The 17,766-nt window shown below is 31.3% G+C and overlaps 3 protein-coding genes across 3 annotated transcripts in view; all 3 read right to left on the minus strand.

Annotated features, from left to right (window-relative positions):
• Positions 1 to 290, minus strand: part of LOTGIDRAFT_173414 (hypothetical protein) — a gene marked incomplete at both ends in the record, with an annotated part of 2,506 nt that extends 2,216 nt beyond the window's left edge. Inside the window, one exon of the mRNA XM_009050894.1 lies at positions 230 to 290. Within this exon, the coding sequence (XP_009049142.1) occupies positions 230 to 290 (61 nt within the window). The remainder of the gene's footprint in view (positions 1 to 229) is intronic.
• Positions 291 to 2,402: 2,112 nt separating this feature from the next.
• LOTGIDRAFT_226052 (hypothetical protein) lies at positions 2,403 to 13,147 on the minus strand (the record flags this gene model as incomplete). Its single annotated transcript, XM_009050895.1, has 16 exons — positions 13,057 to 13,147; positions 10,476 to 10,622; positions 10,047 to 10,171; positions 9,569 to 9,750; positions 9,071 to 9,198; positions 8,545 to 8,750; positions 8,073 to 8,190; positions 7,702 to 7,799; positions 7,432 to 7,515; positions 7,138 to 7,245; positions 6,728 to 6,858; positions 5,916 to 6,039; positions 4,670 to 4,748; positions 4,425 to 4,518; positions 2,685 to 2,804; positions 2,403 to 2,538 (listed from the first exon to the last, which is right to left on the minus strand). Exons 2-16 carry the CDS (start codon positions 10,597 to 10,599, stop codon positions 2,403 to 2,405), a joined length of 1,857 nt encoding a protein of 618 aa, XP_009049143.1. The 5' UTR covers positions 10,600 to 10,622; positions 13,057 to 13,147.
• Positions 13,148 to 14,241: 1,094 nt separating this feature from the next.
• LOTGIDRAFT_173416 (hypothetical protein) lies at positions 14,242 to 17,075 on the minus strand (the record flags this gene model as incomplete). The annotated part of the gene is made up of 2 exons (XM_009050896.1): positions 14,242 to 15,471; positions 17,034 to 17,075. The coding sequence occupies 2 exons, from the start codon at positions 17,073 to 17,075 to the stop codon at positions 14,242 to 14,244; spliced, it is 1,272 nt and encodes a 423-aa protein (XP_009049144.1).
• Between the last annotated feature and the right edge of the window lie 691 nt (positions 17,076 to 17,766).

The raw sequence follows: 17,766 nt of genomic DNA on the forward strand, positions 1-17,766 counted from the left end.
TTCACATTTATAGAAAAACATAAATCGATCGATTATGTGTAGGCCTATCAGAAATGTTGTTGACAGTGTCTCAGAAGCCATGGTGCATGCTCCTCGTCTAGGCCTAGGTTTAGATAGCCAGTGCGTGGAAAGAAACCCTCTCACAAAGTTTTCATATCTATTAAATCCAGTTTTTAGACCTGAACATAACACGATTTGCAAAACCCCTGAAATCATCGAATGTACTTACATCGCATAGAAGAGAGTTGTCGTGGGGAGTCCAGTCGGATCGTTTGACCTTTACTTCCCATTCTCTGCGTCTCCTTTTATCCTTAGGGAACCTGTGCATCACTATACCTTCTCCAGATTTGACAGAGCATTTCTATGCCACACATCGAAGCATTCTGTTGCCAGACAAGACCAGGAATTAGGCTTAAACAACGTAAAGAATACCCAGGCTCCTACGCCTAAACGTCGCGGGAAGGGTAACAATATGGCGGCCTTCAATCACGTGACCGCTCTGCGCCAATCATGGTTCAGCGCGGCGAGATCACAAGTTGGCCAGACTCTCTCTATATACGGCTCTGACGCCACCAGAGCCGTATATAGAGATTTTGATGAAACTTGGTGTGATCATTGGAATTGATAAGATCTCGGACAAGTTTTAACAAGAGATATTTTTGATGAACATTTTTTGAGTTATTGCCCTTGACTTTGTAAACACGTGTCAAAAGTTGTTTTTTGCCCTTGATTAGAGCTGTGTGATTTAATTGTTTGTTGTATTTGGGTTATTGATATGATTTTAAAAAATTTTGTGGAATTATTCAGCATAAATAATTTCTTCAATATGAGAAAATTCGTACTTTAGTCACTAAAGACTGTTTTATTATTTCTGACAGCTGCCAGTGGGCGTATGTTACCTTGCAACGCAACCTATTTTCAACTTGTCTCATTGATTTTAGATTATAGACTAATTGTCAATTGGTAATCAGGTAAAAAAAAAAATGAGATACAAAGTTCAACCATAATTTGGAAATAAATCGAAAGGCACAACTTTTCCAGGTAGAAGTTCATTTATAAAGGAAAGCCACTATTTACTATTATTTTAAAAGTACAAATTAAATTGTGCTCAATTGCATTGGTTATGTACAATTAGAAAAAATCCATTCATCGAAAAAACCCTGAAAGAACGAGGAAATCCATGAAACAATTACAATTTATAATACTTTTAAAACTTGCACCCACTAAGAAAAAGATAATATTGCATAAACAAGAAGCAGTTAAGTAAAATCTGATAATTAAAAAATATTAAGATAGTGGACCACAGCCATATACGCCCACCACTGCATGTGGATGGTAAAAACTAAACATCCATTTTAAGTTCCATCAAAATTGGTTGAAAACTAAGAGAGTAATAGCATATTCAAGATTTTGGGGCAAGGGCAATAACTCTGCTTCTAACGGTCGAAAAATAGCTCAAATTCGAACTTGATCTTCGTTTTATGAATATGTATACACATACCGAATTTCATTTGATTCCATCAAAAAATCTAGTTTTTAGAGCGTTTACAAGCAAATGTTTATGGACGGATGGACAGGGGTGCCGACAATATACGTCCACATTGAGAGATGTGGTTGTATAAAAATTAGCCCTAAAAGTAATGATGATGATAAAAGTGATAAATTGTGCTTTCTTTAAAGATGGGTTCCCTTATTTTCATTTATGAAAATGAAAATGCTAATACTTATATCAAAAGAAAGGAGAGGTGTTCTAATGACTTGGAAAAATACCAGTTTGTCTCACATGTCCATAAATAATTCATAATTATCTAAATTAGACGAGAATTACCAACATAATTCCAACGAGTGACCGATCAAGAAAGGTCAAAAAGTCTTTTTTTGCTTATCCAGACTGTACAAAGATGGACATTTATGATTGGTAAAAAAGCTCTTAATCATATGCAATAAGAACATAATGATATGATTAAGAATACATGATAATTTACCAATTAATCAAATAGTCTGCTTAAGTTGACACTAAAAAAAATAAGGAAACCCATCTTTAAAATGGAATGTAAAATATATAAAACACATACATGTATATTCCAATTTAAACATCATGAACTATGGTTTGGTTATGCTTTAAAATATTAAAAATTAATCAAAATATCTGTAGAATATTCCTTTTGTCATGATTATGCATAACAAAATATTTTCACTTTCAGAAAAGTGCTCAATACATTAATTGTCTAGCAATATAGAAATATTAAAACAGAACCTGAAACAACCTGTTACTCAAAGAGTTTCTATATTGTTTACAAACATGAACACTCAGACTTTTACTGATAAATAGATCTGTTACTGATTGTTTAAAAATAGCTTATATATTATAAGTTCATGACATTTTATATGAATATGACAGTTCATAAACGAGCTGACTCTGTGACTTGTGTCTGGATTAACTTGATCATTTCCTGTAAAGTTGTATGTAAATCTTTAGCAAATTGTTGTACACTGGTATCTTTATCTTCTGTCCAGGATGTCAAGAAAAATACAATTCTGTAATAGAAAAAGAAATAATGTTTACTTTTGTCCTTGGAAAATCAGTTGAGCTGCAGACTTTCATCATATAAAAGACTAATTGATTTCAATTATAAGATGTGCTTTTTTTCAAATCAATCTATGATAAACAAAAAAATACTTACTGATGATTTTCTATTCTATAAAAAGCACCGTAACCATTAGAACACATTGGAGCTACTCCACCATATACGGGAGTATAACCAACAGAACTTGTTGATAAAATAAAGTTACCTCCTCCACCACTGTAATATCAAACAATCATTATTATTATCATTTGAACCAAATGTGATTTTGTTTAGATATTGGCAAATAAATACCACAGTTTCGCTATTATCGTATTATTATAGAAAATTAAAATATATGATATGATTATAGCAAATTACAATATATTGTATTATTATAGAAAATTAAAATATATTGTATTATTATAGCAAGTTAAAATATATTGTATTATTATAGCAAATTAAAATATATTGTATTATTATAGCAAATTAAAACATATTGTATTATTATAGCAAATTAAAATATATTGTATTATCATAACAAATTACAATATATTGTATTATTTTAGCAAATTAAAATATATTGTATTATTATAGCAAGTTAAAATATATTGTATTATTATAGCAAATTAAAATATATTGTATTATTATAGCAAATTAAAATATATTGTATTATAATAACAAATTACAATATATTGTATTATTATCGCAAATTAAAATATATTGTATTATTATAGAAAATTAAAATATATTGTATTATTATAGCAAGTTAAAATATATTGTATTATTATAGCAAATTAAAATATATTGTATTATTATAGCAAATTAAAATATATTGTATTATAATAACAAATTAAAATATATTGTATTATTATAGCAAATTAAAATATATTGTATTATAATAACAAATTACAATATATTGTATTATTTTAGCAAATTAAAATATATTGTATTATTATAGCAAGTTAAAATATATTGTATTATTATAGCAAATTAAAATATATTGTATTATTATAGCAAATTAAAATATATTGTATTATTATCGCAAATTAGAATATATCGTATTATCATAGCAAATTACAATATATCGTATGATTATAGCAAATTACAATATATTGTATTATTATAGCAAATTAATATATCGTATTATTATAGGAAATTAAAATATATTGTATGATTATAGCAAGTTAAAATATATTGTATTATCATAGCAAATTAAAATATATTGTATTATTATAGCAAATTAAAATATATTGTATTATTATAGCAAATTACAATATATTGTATTATTATAGCAAATTAATATATATCGTATTATTATAGAAAATTAAAATATATTGTATGATTATAGCAAATTACAATATATTGTATTATCAGAGCAAATTAAAATATATCGTATGATTATAGCAAATTACAATATATTGTATTATTATAGCAAATTAATATATATCGTATTATTATAGAAAATTAAAATATATTGTATGATTATAGCAAATTACAATATATGATATTATTATAGCAAATTACAATACATCCTATTATTATAGCAAATTAAAATATATTGTATCATTATAACAATTTACAATATATTGTAAATCAAAATATATTGTATTATCATAGAAAATTAAAATATATTGTATTATTATAACAAATTGAAATATATTGTATTATTATAGCAAATTACAATATATTGTATTATTATTGCAAATTACAATATATTGTATTATTATAGCAAATTAAAATATATTGTATTATTATGCAACTGACCAAGGACAGCCCTTTCATTCAGATCTATCTCAATAGGCATTAACAATGAAGAATACACTTGCTTATTTCTACTAAATAAAGACCAGTAATTACCTTCTAAAGAAGGATGAATCTGTAAATATTTGCGGTAAAGGAATATTTTCTTCTCGACAAATCATGGCCAAACCCAATAAATGACGATCACAGCCTGAAATTATACATGATAAATAAAATAACTTACTCTGCCTATCCATATAGATCATCCAAAGGTTTGAAAATACAATGAGATTTCCTACAAGTTGAACAGTTCTTGGGGCTTTAAAATAATGTAGTTTATTTTTCAATTATCATTATCTTACCTTCAAAATTTGAGCATTCATCCATCAACTTATTATGTCTATCGGCTGCCATTTTATACAATTGGTATCTTCTACCACCCTGAAATGCAAAAAATGAACACAAGCTCTCTGAATGTGATGTTTGGTAATCTTTGCACTATGTAATGGAACTACTCGTTAGCTGACTCTTCCAAAGTACACTTTTATACGCCCACATGAATATGTGGTCTTATATTGTCGTCGCCCCTGTCCATCGGTCCGTTGGTCAACATTTCTCAGCACTATAAAGACAGTTTTCATCTGATTTTGATAAAACTTGGTGTGATGCTTTAGATTGATAAGATCTCGGTCAAGTTCAAATTTGACATATTTTCGATAAACAGTTTTTGAGATATTACCCTTGACTTTGTTAAAACACGTCGAAATCTGTTAAAATAGTTTGTGCACAGGATTGAAGCTACAGTTTTCAACCGATTCTGATGAAACTTGGCGTGATCACTGGAATTGATAAGATCTCTGACAAATCCTACCTTGACGCATTTTCGAATAACGGTTTTTGAGTTATTGCCCTTGACTTAGTAAAAACGCTTCAAAATTTGTTTGTGAGCACAATAGAAGCTACAGTTTTCAACTGATTTTGATGAAACTTGGTGTGATCATTGGAATTGATAAGATCTTGGACAAGTTCTAATTTGACGTATTTTTGATGAACAGTTTTTGAGTTATTGCCCTTGACTTGGGAAAAATTTTTTGCACACAAAAGAGACTAGAGTTTTGAACTGATTTAAAAGAAATTTGGTGTGATCATTATATTCATGAGATCTTGGTCAAGTTTGAATTTGACAATTTTTTGATAAATGGTTTTAGAATTGACTTGATTTTTTTAGAGCTTTATTAGAGCTGTTGTATTATTATTTGTTGTATTTGGGTTATTGATATTGATTTTTAAAAAAATTGTGGAATTACTCAGCATAAATAACTGGCATATATATATATTTATATATATATCATTGAATTCAAACAAATAAAATTTCTTCAATATGAAAAAATTTGTACTTTAGTCACTAAAGCCTGTTTTATTATTTCTGACAGCTGCCAATGGTCGTATGTTACCTTGCCTTGCAAGCTATCTCAACCAATTACTAAACACATCTATGTTACTTCATCCTTCTAAAATCTAGACAGATTTGATTAAGATTTTTTTGTACAACCTCTGGTCTCCACATTGCAGTTTGCGATTAATCCATGCCATTGTACGTCAACTTACCCCAACAGAAGGATCTACCATAGCTTTACACCAATTAATAGCCTCAGTAGTGCAAGATCTCATAGTTTCTGTTCTACCATGATAAAATCTTCGAGTTGTAGCTGTCTCATATGTTGGTGCTGGTCTACATAAAGAAAATAGCATATAGATCTAATAATCTTCTGTCTAATCTGAATTAATTTTGGACCATCAACAACTGTGAAAACATTTATTCCACTTCAGATCTTGTCAAGATATGTTATACAATGTTCAATGTGCTAAATGACAAATGAATAAAAGATAGCTTGCGATGCAAGGTAACATACGCCCACTGGCAGCTGGCAGAAATGATAAAACAGTCTTTAGTGACTAAAGTACGAATTTTCTCATATTGAAGAAATTATTTATGCTGAATAATTCCACAAAATTTTTTAAAATCAATATCAATAACCCAAATACAATAAACAATTAAATCACACAGCTCTAATCAAGGGCAAAAAACAACTTTTGACGCGTGTTTACAAAGTCAAGGGCAATAACTCAAAAAATGTTCATCAAAAATATCTCTTGTTAATACTTGTCCGAGATCTTATCAATTCCAATGATCACACCAAGTTTCATCATAATCGGTTGAAAACTGTAGCTTCTATTGTGCTCACAAACAAATTTTGACGCGTATTTCGTAAGTTAATGGCATTAACTCAAAAACATTTCATCGAAAATGCGTCAAGTTAGAACTTGTCTGAGATCTTATCAATTTCAATGATCACACCAAGTTTCATCAGAATCAATAAGCTGTACATGTGTATCTGGGTGTAGTTTATGTTATCTACCTCCTATGCTGTCTGTAATAAGCTAATTGTAATGCTAGCTGTACATGTGTATCTGGGTGTAGTTTGTGTTTGCGTATAAAAGATTTACCATATTCTGTAAAATGGCTGGTTAATACTTCTACACTATCACACTGAAAATAACATAGAATATTAGTTAAGATAATTCCACATATGGCTTACTTCTACCCCACAAGTCATAATATTTGGCTGAAATGTTCTTAATTCATTAAATAAACGAACTTAGATAATGGAAATATTTCTCCAATAATGTAATAATGACAGAGCTCTGTGAATCACTGATTAATATTGTTTTTTTTTCACTTGTTTTTCTGCTGGTCTGAAATATTGTATAATAACAGCTAAGACTTTTATTGTTTATAAAGAAGACAAAATTTTATCACAATACGTACATTTTTTGGGAATATAGTTTTGGCTTCGCTTATGGTTTTTATAATATGGGGATCAAGATGTAATTCCAATTCCATTGGTGCCTTTAATTTCCTGATAGTTTTAGTTCCCTGTAAATATATATATATGCATTCAATTACTCCCAGACTTTAATATGTATATGTTTGTTAAAAATCACTGAATGTAAGTTGCAAAATGATCAAAAATATAATATTGTGTAATTAACCATGGGATATATCTATATATGATACACATACATGTATCACAGTATATATATGAAAAAAAGATAGCCTTACCTGCCAGGAACCTTTATGTTCTAAAACTCTTAGATGAACATAATATGTACAGGATACTAATACCATGGCATCTGTTGGGGCATGCTAAAATACAGGATAACTTCTTCAATATTTAATGTTCAATCAAAAGCAAACTCATTTTTCAAACAATTCAAAGAAAACAAATTTGAAAGTCTGTATTGCACAAATATTTATTGTTTTATTATTTCCTGCACATACATACTGGAAGTCTTTATTCCTCTAAATGAAAGTTTTATAGAACCCACTTACGTCACAATTTGAAGCAATTAAACCATTTTTATAAACAACAACACATAAAGATTTATCAAACCATTTCCCTTCAGCATTACCACCTAAACCTTGCCATGCTAACTACAAATAAAAAAAATTATAGTATTTGAGAAGAATAACAAAATGTTATACCTGTCCAGCCTTTATTATCAAGAAAACTAAAATTTTTTTTTTACTCCTTATAGGTATTTTATAACTGTCCATAGGGCTGGGCAATATCAATATATCACAATATTAAGGATGGTTTTTACTGGTTTTTGGAACAAAAGTGTAGATGTGTAGGCGATATTACTAATATTATATCGTAATACCGATATATATCGCCCAGCCTTAACTGCCTATTTAATTACATACCTCTGATTCATCTTTAGGACTATAATCATCTAAACCCAGTACAAAAACAGACTTCTCTATTTCCTGTAGTTTGTGATAATTATCTGGATGTAGAGCTAGAATTCGTCCTCTGGCCTATAAACAATAAATTATATAAATAAAACTTTGAAGGCACATTTTTTGCTAAAATACATACTTTATAATTGTGAATATAATGCACACCAATTCTTACGCTCAAGTAAAAAAGAAATCTGTCATTGTAAACAGTATGCACCTCAGGAAAAAAATTTGCAAGTAGGAAGGAAATTAGGATAGGCTGACTTTGATCATGTAGTTGACAGCCAACTTTTTAGACAAGGTAGTTCACAATCCGTTAAGAGCTAAAACAAAACAATCGTTAAGCATTTTTCATGAAAGCTACTAGATAAATAACTAGAAAGCTTTGATTCAGCCAAATCTGACTTGAGAAGAATTAGTCTATGTACCTACCTCAGCCCAGTCTGAGCGTTTTAATGTGGTAAGATTAGCTAGGCCTTGACCAGGAGGTGAACTGTTACATTGTTTATATATAATTTGTAATAAGATCATAAATTCTGGGGCTGTTAGTGGTTCATCATTTTCATCAACAGACTGTATAGAAAATATCCTTCCTTTATACAAAACAATAATATTGCTTGGGCAGTCTCCTTCTGATTCTAAAAAATAAATTGAGGAAAGGCAGCACTTGTCAATGTAAGAAAGTAAAAACAACTCATATTAAAACAACATATTATCTATTTTGGAAGCCATTAGCCATGCTATAGGCCTTCTTCTTTTGAGCACAAAATCTGATTTGAACATAAATACAAAATAATTGAAACTATATCTGATGTTATATGTCTTAAGATTGCACATCTTAAAACTCTGAGTAATGGCATGTTTCAGGTTCTGTTTTAATGTTTCTATGTTGCTCTACAATATTGATGTATTGAGCACTTTGAAAATAATTTATTATAATAAGATGAACAAGAATTACCTGTTTTAAAATGATATAAAAGTTCATCTTTGAAATGACCAGGTATACGTGAACAATTAAACATTCGACGAAACTGATTCATACATAGTGATCTCCCTTTATTATCTTTATGTGGGCGTAATCTCTCCCTAGAAATTACAAAAAATCATTAAGCAACAACTGAGACAAAAATTCTGTGTCCAAATTTTTCGAGGTAAGATGTCCTGTTTTACAAAGAAAAAATTAGTTCCACATCACATTCCATTCTTTAAACAATCTTTTCTCTAACAGGTTTATATATATTACATATTTTTACATTTTGTATTGTGCCAGTTTATTACTTAACAGATAATGAATATTCATATAATGTTACCTCATTTATAATCTACTCAAGCAAGGAGAATCTCATAAATAATACATGAATATAATGATATGAAAAATTATTTTGACTTTGTGAACCATGGTAGTTTCAAGGAAAATGTCTTTATTCTGTGATCCAATAGCAAAGACTTCATTTACCTTCTTAAGTTTTGCCAATACTCTGTTATAACATTAAGCATTAGAGAAGCTCTTTCTAACTGGCTGTCTGCTTTCGCTGTCCATAGATTGTACATATATGGGCCTGGACCAGACATGTTACCATATAAAGCATTTGGATTACGTAATTCTAAATATACAGCCTCATCCCACCATTTTTCCAGCTGAAATTTATTTCAAAGCTTTATCAAACTTTCAATTCCATCATTATAAGAAAGCTACATCACTCATGTCATTTAAGGACATTAAATGTAACACAAATTCATTATAATACACAATTCCAGTACATGGTTAATATCTTTTTTCAATTGAATATTAAATGCACTATTTTCTGAAAGAATCCATGTTTTGTTTGTATGTTTTACATACATACAAAAAATTACACATTCACTTACACGTTCTGAAGTTCAACACCAAGTTTGATGAAAATATTTCTAGAAACATTCTGACTAATTCTTACCCAGTTTCTCATATACTTGGCCTTCTCACTTAGTTTAAAATGTAATTCTTTACCAAGACCAGAGGCAAACTGATTGACCAGAAATTCTGTTTGTCTGTATTCTTCTTCTGTTACATGAGGTTTTACTGAAATATATGTTTAACAGCACTGTACAGAGACTGCCATGATGTAAATACAAGATTGCCAACAAAAGTTAGAATTTGAAGCAAAAGTATCAAAGCATTTAAATTTACAGCAGTTTATAATGCTCCAATGCATATAATGAGCTCTACTTATCAGTCTTGATTAAGCTATAATATGCAATTTAAAACAAAGCAACTTAAGAATTTCCATTTCAAGGGCTGGTGTATAAGCATTTTGCTTTGCCATTGCCTTTCCCATGTTAGCACCTCCAACCTGCTGCACTGTCAGAAGAAAAATCTTACCAACCTGAATCTAAATATCTATCTAGTGTATGTTGTAGTGGAGGAATAGGTAAAGACGGAAGTATATTCTGATATTCAAATGTCTTCTCTGTATCAGACAGGAAAGATTTGGATGATGCCATCATCATATTTGCTGTTTTTAATCCGGCCACTAAAAATGAAAAATAGCTTTACTAACTTTTCAAGTCAGTTATCCATATCCATGCACATATATTGAGGACACAGTTTCTTTCCTTCAAAGCATGGTTGCTTTTGTTCCTTAGGTTTGAGCATTAGGTTACTAAATCTAGGTTGAAGAATGAGTGCAGGGGGCATCGTGTCCAAACCACACCCCTATTCGTCATACTTCCTCGGGCCGTGGTAATACAATTGAGGAAAATCACGTAGTCACACAAATATTGTCCAATGAAAATTGGTTCTGGAATCTTTCTAGAAAATCTCAGCCAATCAAATTAAACCACTTGTTATGACACTATAATCACGAACGTAAACAAAACGAAAGCAGCGTGTCATAAAATGTTTTGAACGATACAGAATTAAGTAAGAAGTTGGGTAAAGAATTGGAGTTGTTAGTTTGGTTTTTCTCATTTTGATCTACTGATCCAATTGGTCAGATTTAAATAGCTCCAATCTAATTTCACCCACAAACCGAAGTGTAGATTGTTTAGGTTAATAATAATTAATACAGGTGAATAAGACCATATCAAAACCCGGGATTCGGGATGCAATATGCAGGGGGTTACGTTCTGGATGAATGTAAATACAATTACATGAGATCACTAGCTCAGATAGTAACAAGATAGATGATTGTCTGATCATAGTCAGTGCACCTAAACAATATGTTCATAATGCAAGTGAAATGGACATGCAAGTTTCAATGAATTGTTAACAGTCAGAGTCAAAGTTAGCTTTTCTGTTGAAATTAATCTAAGATATTGTGAATTTCACAGATAACAACAGGGCAATATTAAACCTCCCTGCACCACACAAACAATAAAGAAACTTTAACAGCCTATGTGTCCTGCAAAATATCACTCACCTTCCAAACTCAAACTTCAGATGTTTTATATTTATTAGTTTATAATAGACTACTTTACAAGTACAGAGTACTTGAACAGGCTATTATCACAATTTAAAAAGGTGCAAAAGTCCAAAAGATAACAAAAGGTAAACTTTATCAATAAATTAATTGGCCAATTGACAATATTTAGTAGAGCAAGTGTCAAAGTGATCAGGCTACTCTCTGACTACATTGAGCTTTTCAGCTCTATACCAATTGTCTCAGAATGTCTTGGTGTCCATAGAAATATAAGGTTCAGTGATTTTATATTTGAAATAGACATATTTCCAGTAAATTCAAGTGAAAATGACCTACTTTTCGGACTGAAAATTGCTAGTTTACAAATAACTAAATCATCATTTGAATATATGGCCCCAATTGTTTAGTGGTTAACATTCTCATCAACCCAAAAACAATCTATTGTAGAGTCAAGTAACCTAATTTCGTGCTAACCTATTTTTCGTGCATTTCCGGAAATGATTAATAATTTACATGTGCGACCTCGCGTGACCTCGCGTGACCTCCGCATTAGCTTGTTTTGATAAACATGTGTTATCTCCACAATATCAGCTAGTAGAATGAATCCAGTAGTTTCAAGCAAGTTAAATGTATTAATGTATACTTTGACATATACAAAATGGCAGATTTCAGTTATTACCAAACGTCACCATTTTTTATCGGCTGAATTTCCTTATAACCCCAAGCTGTAATCGGAATTTCAAGTGTAGTCTGCTAGAATGTAGTCCAACGAATGAGGTCACGTGATCACTAGTTATAATGAACTGATATTAAAGATAAATACTAAGAGAAATTAATTATACCACCCGGCATCCATACAACATGTTTTTCTCGATTTATTTATAGATCAAACATTGTACACGAAAATAGGTAACATATTCTGCCGCCGTTGCCGAGTTGGTTGCTCATGAAATATGGGTCAAAGTGAAGGATTCATAAAGAAAATCGAAACAAACCAATTTTAATTATTTTGTAGAATATCTGAGGGAACATCTAAGACATAAAAAAAAAATTTCGTTTTTTTAACTTTGACGAAATTCGGTGTTGAATCCTTATATCCACGAAAATAGGTTACACCACTGTATAAACAAACTTAAAAGTTTTTGGAAATTTTACAATTAATTGCTTCACAAACGAAAAATCATTGATGTAAGCTTACTGATGCTATAGACTACCACCGAGTTGGTAAAAAAAAAAAGGAAAACATCCAAAAATGTCTGTGTTATTAACTTGACTTTGCGAGACATCATCTATTTAGCATTGAAAACAAGGAACCCCAATGACCTTACTGTAGAGAATGAAGTGAATTTCGACCAATCAATACTAAGATGACAATAGGACAAAACCGCTCCTTCTGTGTGAAGCTTGATGGAATGGGGTACCAGTTTATGGCTGAGTATGACATGTCACATGATAAACCTCACATGAGTTGTTTTAATAAGCGCCAAGAGAATCATTTACAGTGCATCCTATAAGTGACAATCTAAACCACATTAAACATGTTTACCTATAGAATAAATATCACCAGTCGAGACAATATAATGAAGAAACCAAATGCAAAAAGCTGATTTTTAATTTCATTGGGACCAAAGGTCGATTTCCTCAGTGTTTACTATTTGCTGACTATTTCTGATTTCACAACATAAGAGAGTAAAACGATGGGAGACAATTCTGCCTACTACGACCACTTTAAAGTCAACTGTTTCACAAAACTTACCACACGACCTGACCTTTTTATGTTTGGATCTTGGAAGATTCACATTATTAAAAATATATCTATCTATCTATATATAAAAGTAACTACTCTCTGACTATGTTGAGATCTGAATTTAATATTTTCTCTCATGTGATAAATATCCCAAATCAAGTTTTCATTTGTATTTTAAATGTCTTGGAATGTCTTCGGGTCCATAAAATATTAGGTTCAGCGATTTTACATTTTAAATAGATACACTTTCCTCCTTGAAAACTCACTCTAAAATGACAGACTTTTGAGACTGAAAATTCCCCTCTGTAAAATCATGTTTAAATATAATAACTTTTCAAGTGGTTAATATTTTCATCACAATCTAAGTCTTAGTAGTATTTTGTAGTTGATATTTCAATTCATTCGGAAATGATTGGCAGAATTCAATTCAGAAATCATTGTAATCACAGAGGTACCTGTTTGGTCTTATTTCAAATCTAAGACATTTAATAAAAGCAAAAGCAAATTTCTGAAAAATATTTTAATATGGTAAGACTAGAATAATTGTTTTGGCAACATATGCACAAAATAAAATAAAATTTGAATATAGAATCTATGGTTGAAAATAATTTACCGGTTTTGCAAATAATCTTTGGACAAAATTAACAATTATATTGAATAAACATTGTTTGATGAAAACCTTATTTAAGAAAAGTGTATTCAGTAGAGCACATAATCAAATTGGCCGATGCAACCACAAAGCATCAAATTTTATTTTATACAGAATCCATTACATTCCTGTGACCTCTTTTACCAGACTAGAAAATATCTATCTATAATAATCCTTTTACAAATAACTTAAACTTATAAAATGTTTGACAAGTGACAAAGGTATTACTCGTATGTCTCACTCTCTTCTATCAAGCATTGGGGACATGCATTACACTCATATATCACTAAATAGTAAACCCTCTTGTACCTAGCACTGAATACATAAATCAGATGTTAAATCTGTAAACTCTTCATTTCACTTCTATCTGACTTTTTCATTCTTTTATTTGATCTTTTACATTTATGTCTGACAAGATTATTTCTATAAACAAATGTTCTTAAACAAAGTTTACATTCATGTACATTTTCTTCATCTTCTGTGTGTATTTTCTTGTGTCTGTGTAAGTTAGAACTATTACTATATGTATGACTACAGACATCACATTTGAAGGGTTTCTCTCCTGTATGTGTGCAGATATGAAGCCGTAACTCTGACTGGGATCGAAAAGATTTTGAACACTTATTACAAGAATAGGGCTTCTCACCGCTGTATATCCTGTAGTGTCGCTCTAATGCACCTTTGTAACCCAATAATTTAGAACAGATTTGGCATTCAAATTTCTTTCTATTACTTTCATGTGTCTTCTGATGTGTTTTTAATTGGTATATTTGACAAAACGACCTGTCACATACATAACATGTGTAGGGTTTTTTTCCTGTGTGAATTCTTACATGTCTTGTTAAATCACACTTGGCTCTGAATGCTTTGCTACAAATCACACATTCATATGGTTTCTCTCCTGTATGTATTTTATTGTGTACTTTCAGTGCACCCAAATCATTAAAATGCTTACTACAAACATCACATTTATAAGGTTTGACACCTGTATGAACTTTCATGTGTCTTACACAATTTTGTTTGCTGTTAAATGATTTACTACAGATATGACAGCTGTAGGGTTTGGCTCCACTGTGTATGATTTGGTGATTGCGGACTTGAAATACAGTGGTAAAAGATTTACCACAAATATCACACTTATGTACTGATGTTGGAGCATGGATCTTTAAATGGTGATTGAGACTAACTTTACAACTTAACTTCTTTTCACAAACTTCACATTTAAAGTAGATGGTATCTCTCTGATGAATTGCGCAATGTTTGGTCACATTACTGGTGTGATGAAAAAACTTACCACAGAAACCACAAGCATAATCTTTAACTCCAGTGTGAATCTTTAAATGTAATAGATAAGATTGTTTTGAAGCTAATTGTTGTCCACAGGTTTTGCAACTGAAAATGTTCCTATCCTGATGAATCAGTTTATGTCGACCAAGATAACTCTGCAATGAAAATCCTTGAGCGCAGACATCACATTTATATGGTTTTTCTCCTGTATGGGTGATAACACGTCTCTTCAGCCTACTGAGAATTTTAAATGATTTGTTACAAGTATCACATTTATGCTTTAAAGAACATATTGTTCAGAATCAGCTTTTGACATTTTTTCTACCATCGTGACAATATATATGTCTGTTTTCTCATAGTAACTAAAAAATAAAGATATCAAAAAAGAATATTCATTGATAACGATAAATGAAAATATCAAAAGCTGTACAGTGTTTTAAATGGACAGTACAAATCTGACTTAGGCCTACCTCTCCTGCAATTCAAATGTAATGTTCCAATTAGTTTTTCAGAGTTATTAACATTAATAGTAAAATTATTACTGATTTCATCATAATAATACCAGCATATTATGGATAACATGAGGAAGTGACAGTCTAAATTGAAGCAGAATGTTTTTATTGAATAGCAGGAACTATGAACAAAAGATTTTAATTCTTTGAATCATGTTGTATGTATGTTTCAAAGAAATATATCAAAAATGAAATACTAAAGTACATCACATTGAAGAAAGTAGTTAGTAAAATATACAACTTGTTTTGATAACACAGGCAAGTTTGAAATTCAAATATAACACAGGGAAATAATGTGAAACGAGATATGTTTATAGTGAGTACATTTCGGTGATTACGCAAGCCTTTTTTTTTAACTTTACAAAAGTTACGTAAACTTTTTTTCTTTAGCCGCAATCTATTTATCGTAAAAGATTATCATCATTTGCGAATAACCCGAATAATCATAAAGTCAAAATCACACGTTCAAAATTTTGTTGTAACTCCAAAAACCATTTCAAGGTTCTACGCGAGAACACTTACATTTTCCTAGACTAGGGAAGGCTGGGTGATCACAACTTCCCATCTGTGAACTGTGTCTGTAGAATAACATCTTGACGCGTGATGCCAACATATGGAAGAATTATATTATATAGGCTATATTATCATAGAGATATAGTTTATATTTAATAACTCTATGAGGCTATATAGACCACCGATATCAATACAACTGGGATTATGATATAGACACAGCTTTATGGGACAACAAGTTTTATGCAACGTTTCCACCATGACCACCCCTCGTTTCCCAGGCCCGTAGTTTTTTTAAGGGTGGCTCAAGTTACTGTCGGTTCACTGGAGGCGGTACATGTTGTCTCAGCTGACGATCAAGATGACCCCAGAGAGGTTAAATGTGGTTCATGTCAGGGGAACAAGGTGGCCAGGGCAATACTTCGACGTTGGAATTGTTCAGATAGTCTGAATTGCAGTCTGCGTTGACGATGTAGACGGGTCGGTAGGCTCGTATACCAACTGAACGAAGTCTTCGAAGGACTGTTCGTCTGCTGATGACATGACCTAGTGCTGTTGCTCCCGTCGACGCCGCCGTCACCAATCTGTTTCGAAGATTAATCCTCCGGATGTAGCGGCCGTTGGCCGGTGTTGTCACCCTCGGTCTTCCCGATCTTGTCCTGTCTGTTGGAGGATTATCAAATTGCTGATGGTGGTCTGGGAGCAGTTGAAGGTTCTAGCTATCTGTCGTTAAGAAGCCCCCATATTGAACATACCGATCGCTCTATCTCGTTGCGCTTGCGTAAGTCTTGGCATACTTTTGGTGGTTTTTCGCTTACTGAATGCCTGTTCTGTCCTACTTCGAAATCGTGCACGTGCATTTGGACCAATATCGCAAAATCGCCCCACCCCACCCCATAGCTACGGGCCTGTCGTTTCCATGTGCTTCCCTCGTCGTTCTCAGGCAAAGAATGATAAAAAGTGATAGGCAAACTATATATAGCCTACATTTTGTACTTATTATTAAGAAAACACAAGGGATGAAATAGTGTTTCTTTTCGTAAATTACATTATTCTTTAATAGGTGCAATAAGATATAGCTAATTCTTAAAGTGATACTACGTCTTAGAATACACTCGTCCTGTGGCTAATATTTGTGTTTAATAGTGTTCATTGGTTAAATAAGTATACATCCCACACTTTATCAAGTGTGAAAAATCGACAATAAAACTATAATCAAATTTTTTATAAAAAGTGAGCAAGCGACAAGTCCGTTCAGTTTGAGAAAAAAAGAGTCTGGGTAATCAACGCTAAAACAGGATACAATCATCTTCTGGTGTATACAAATAAACTTTGCCAATGATTAATATTCGTTGGAAATTGTGTCAGTGGTGGAGTATTCATTCTAAATTATAAGAATTGCTTTTTCGTGGAGTTGCTTAATCTCCTACGAGGCATTATTATTCCGTCTTCAAAATATGTCTGACAATGTCGAGGTCAATACAAGAGTAGAGGTCAAGGACGCGGTAAACCCCACTTGAGAGTTACTTCCTCTTGAAAATTACACCGGAT

Source organism: Lottia gigantea (assembly GCF_000327385.1).
Source record: "Lottia gigantea unplaced genomic scaffold LOTGIsca_158, whole genome shotgun sequence".
Lineage (NCBI taxonomy): Eukaryota > Metazoa > Mollusca > Gastropoda > Lottiidae > Lottia > Lottia gigantea.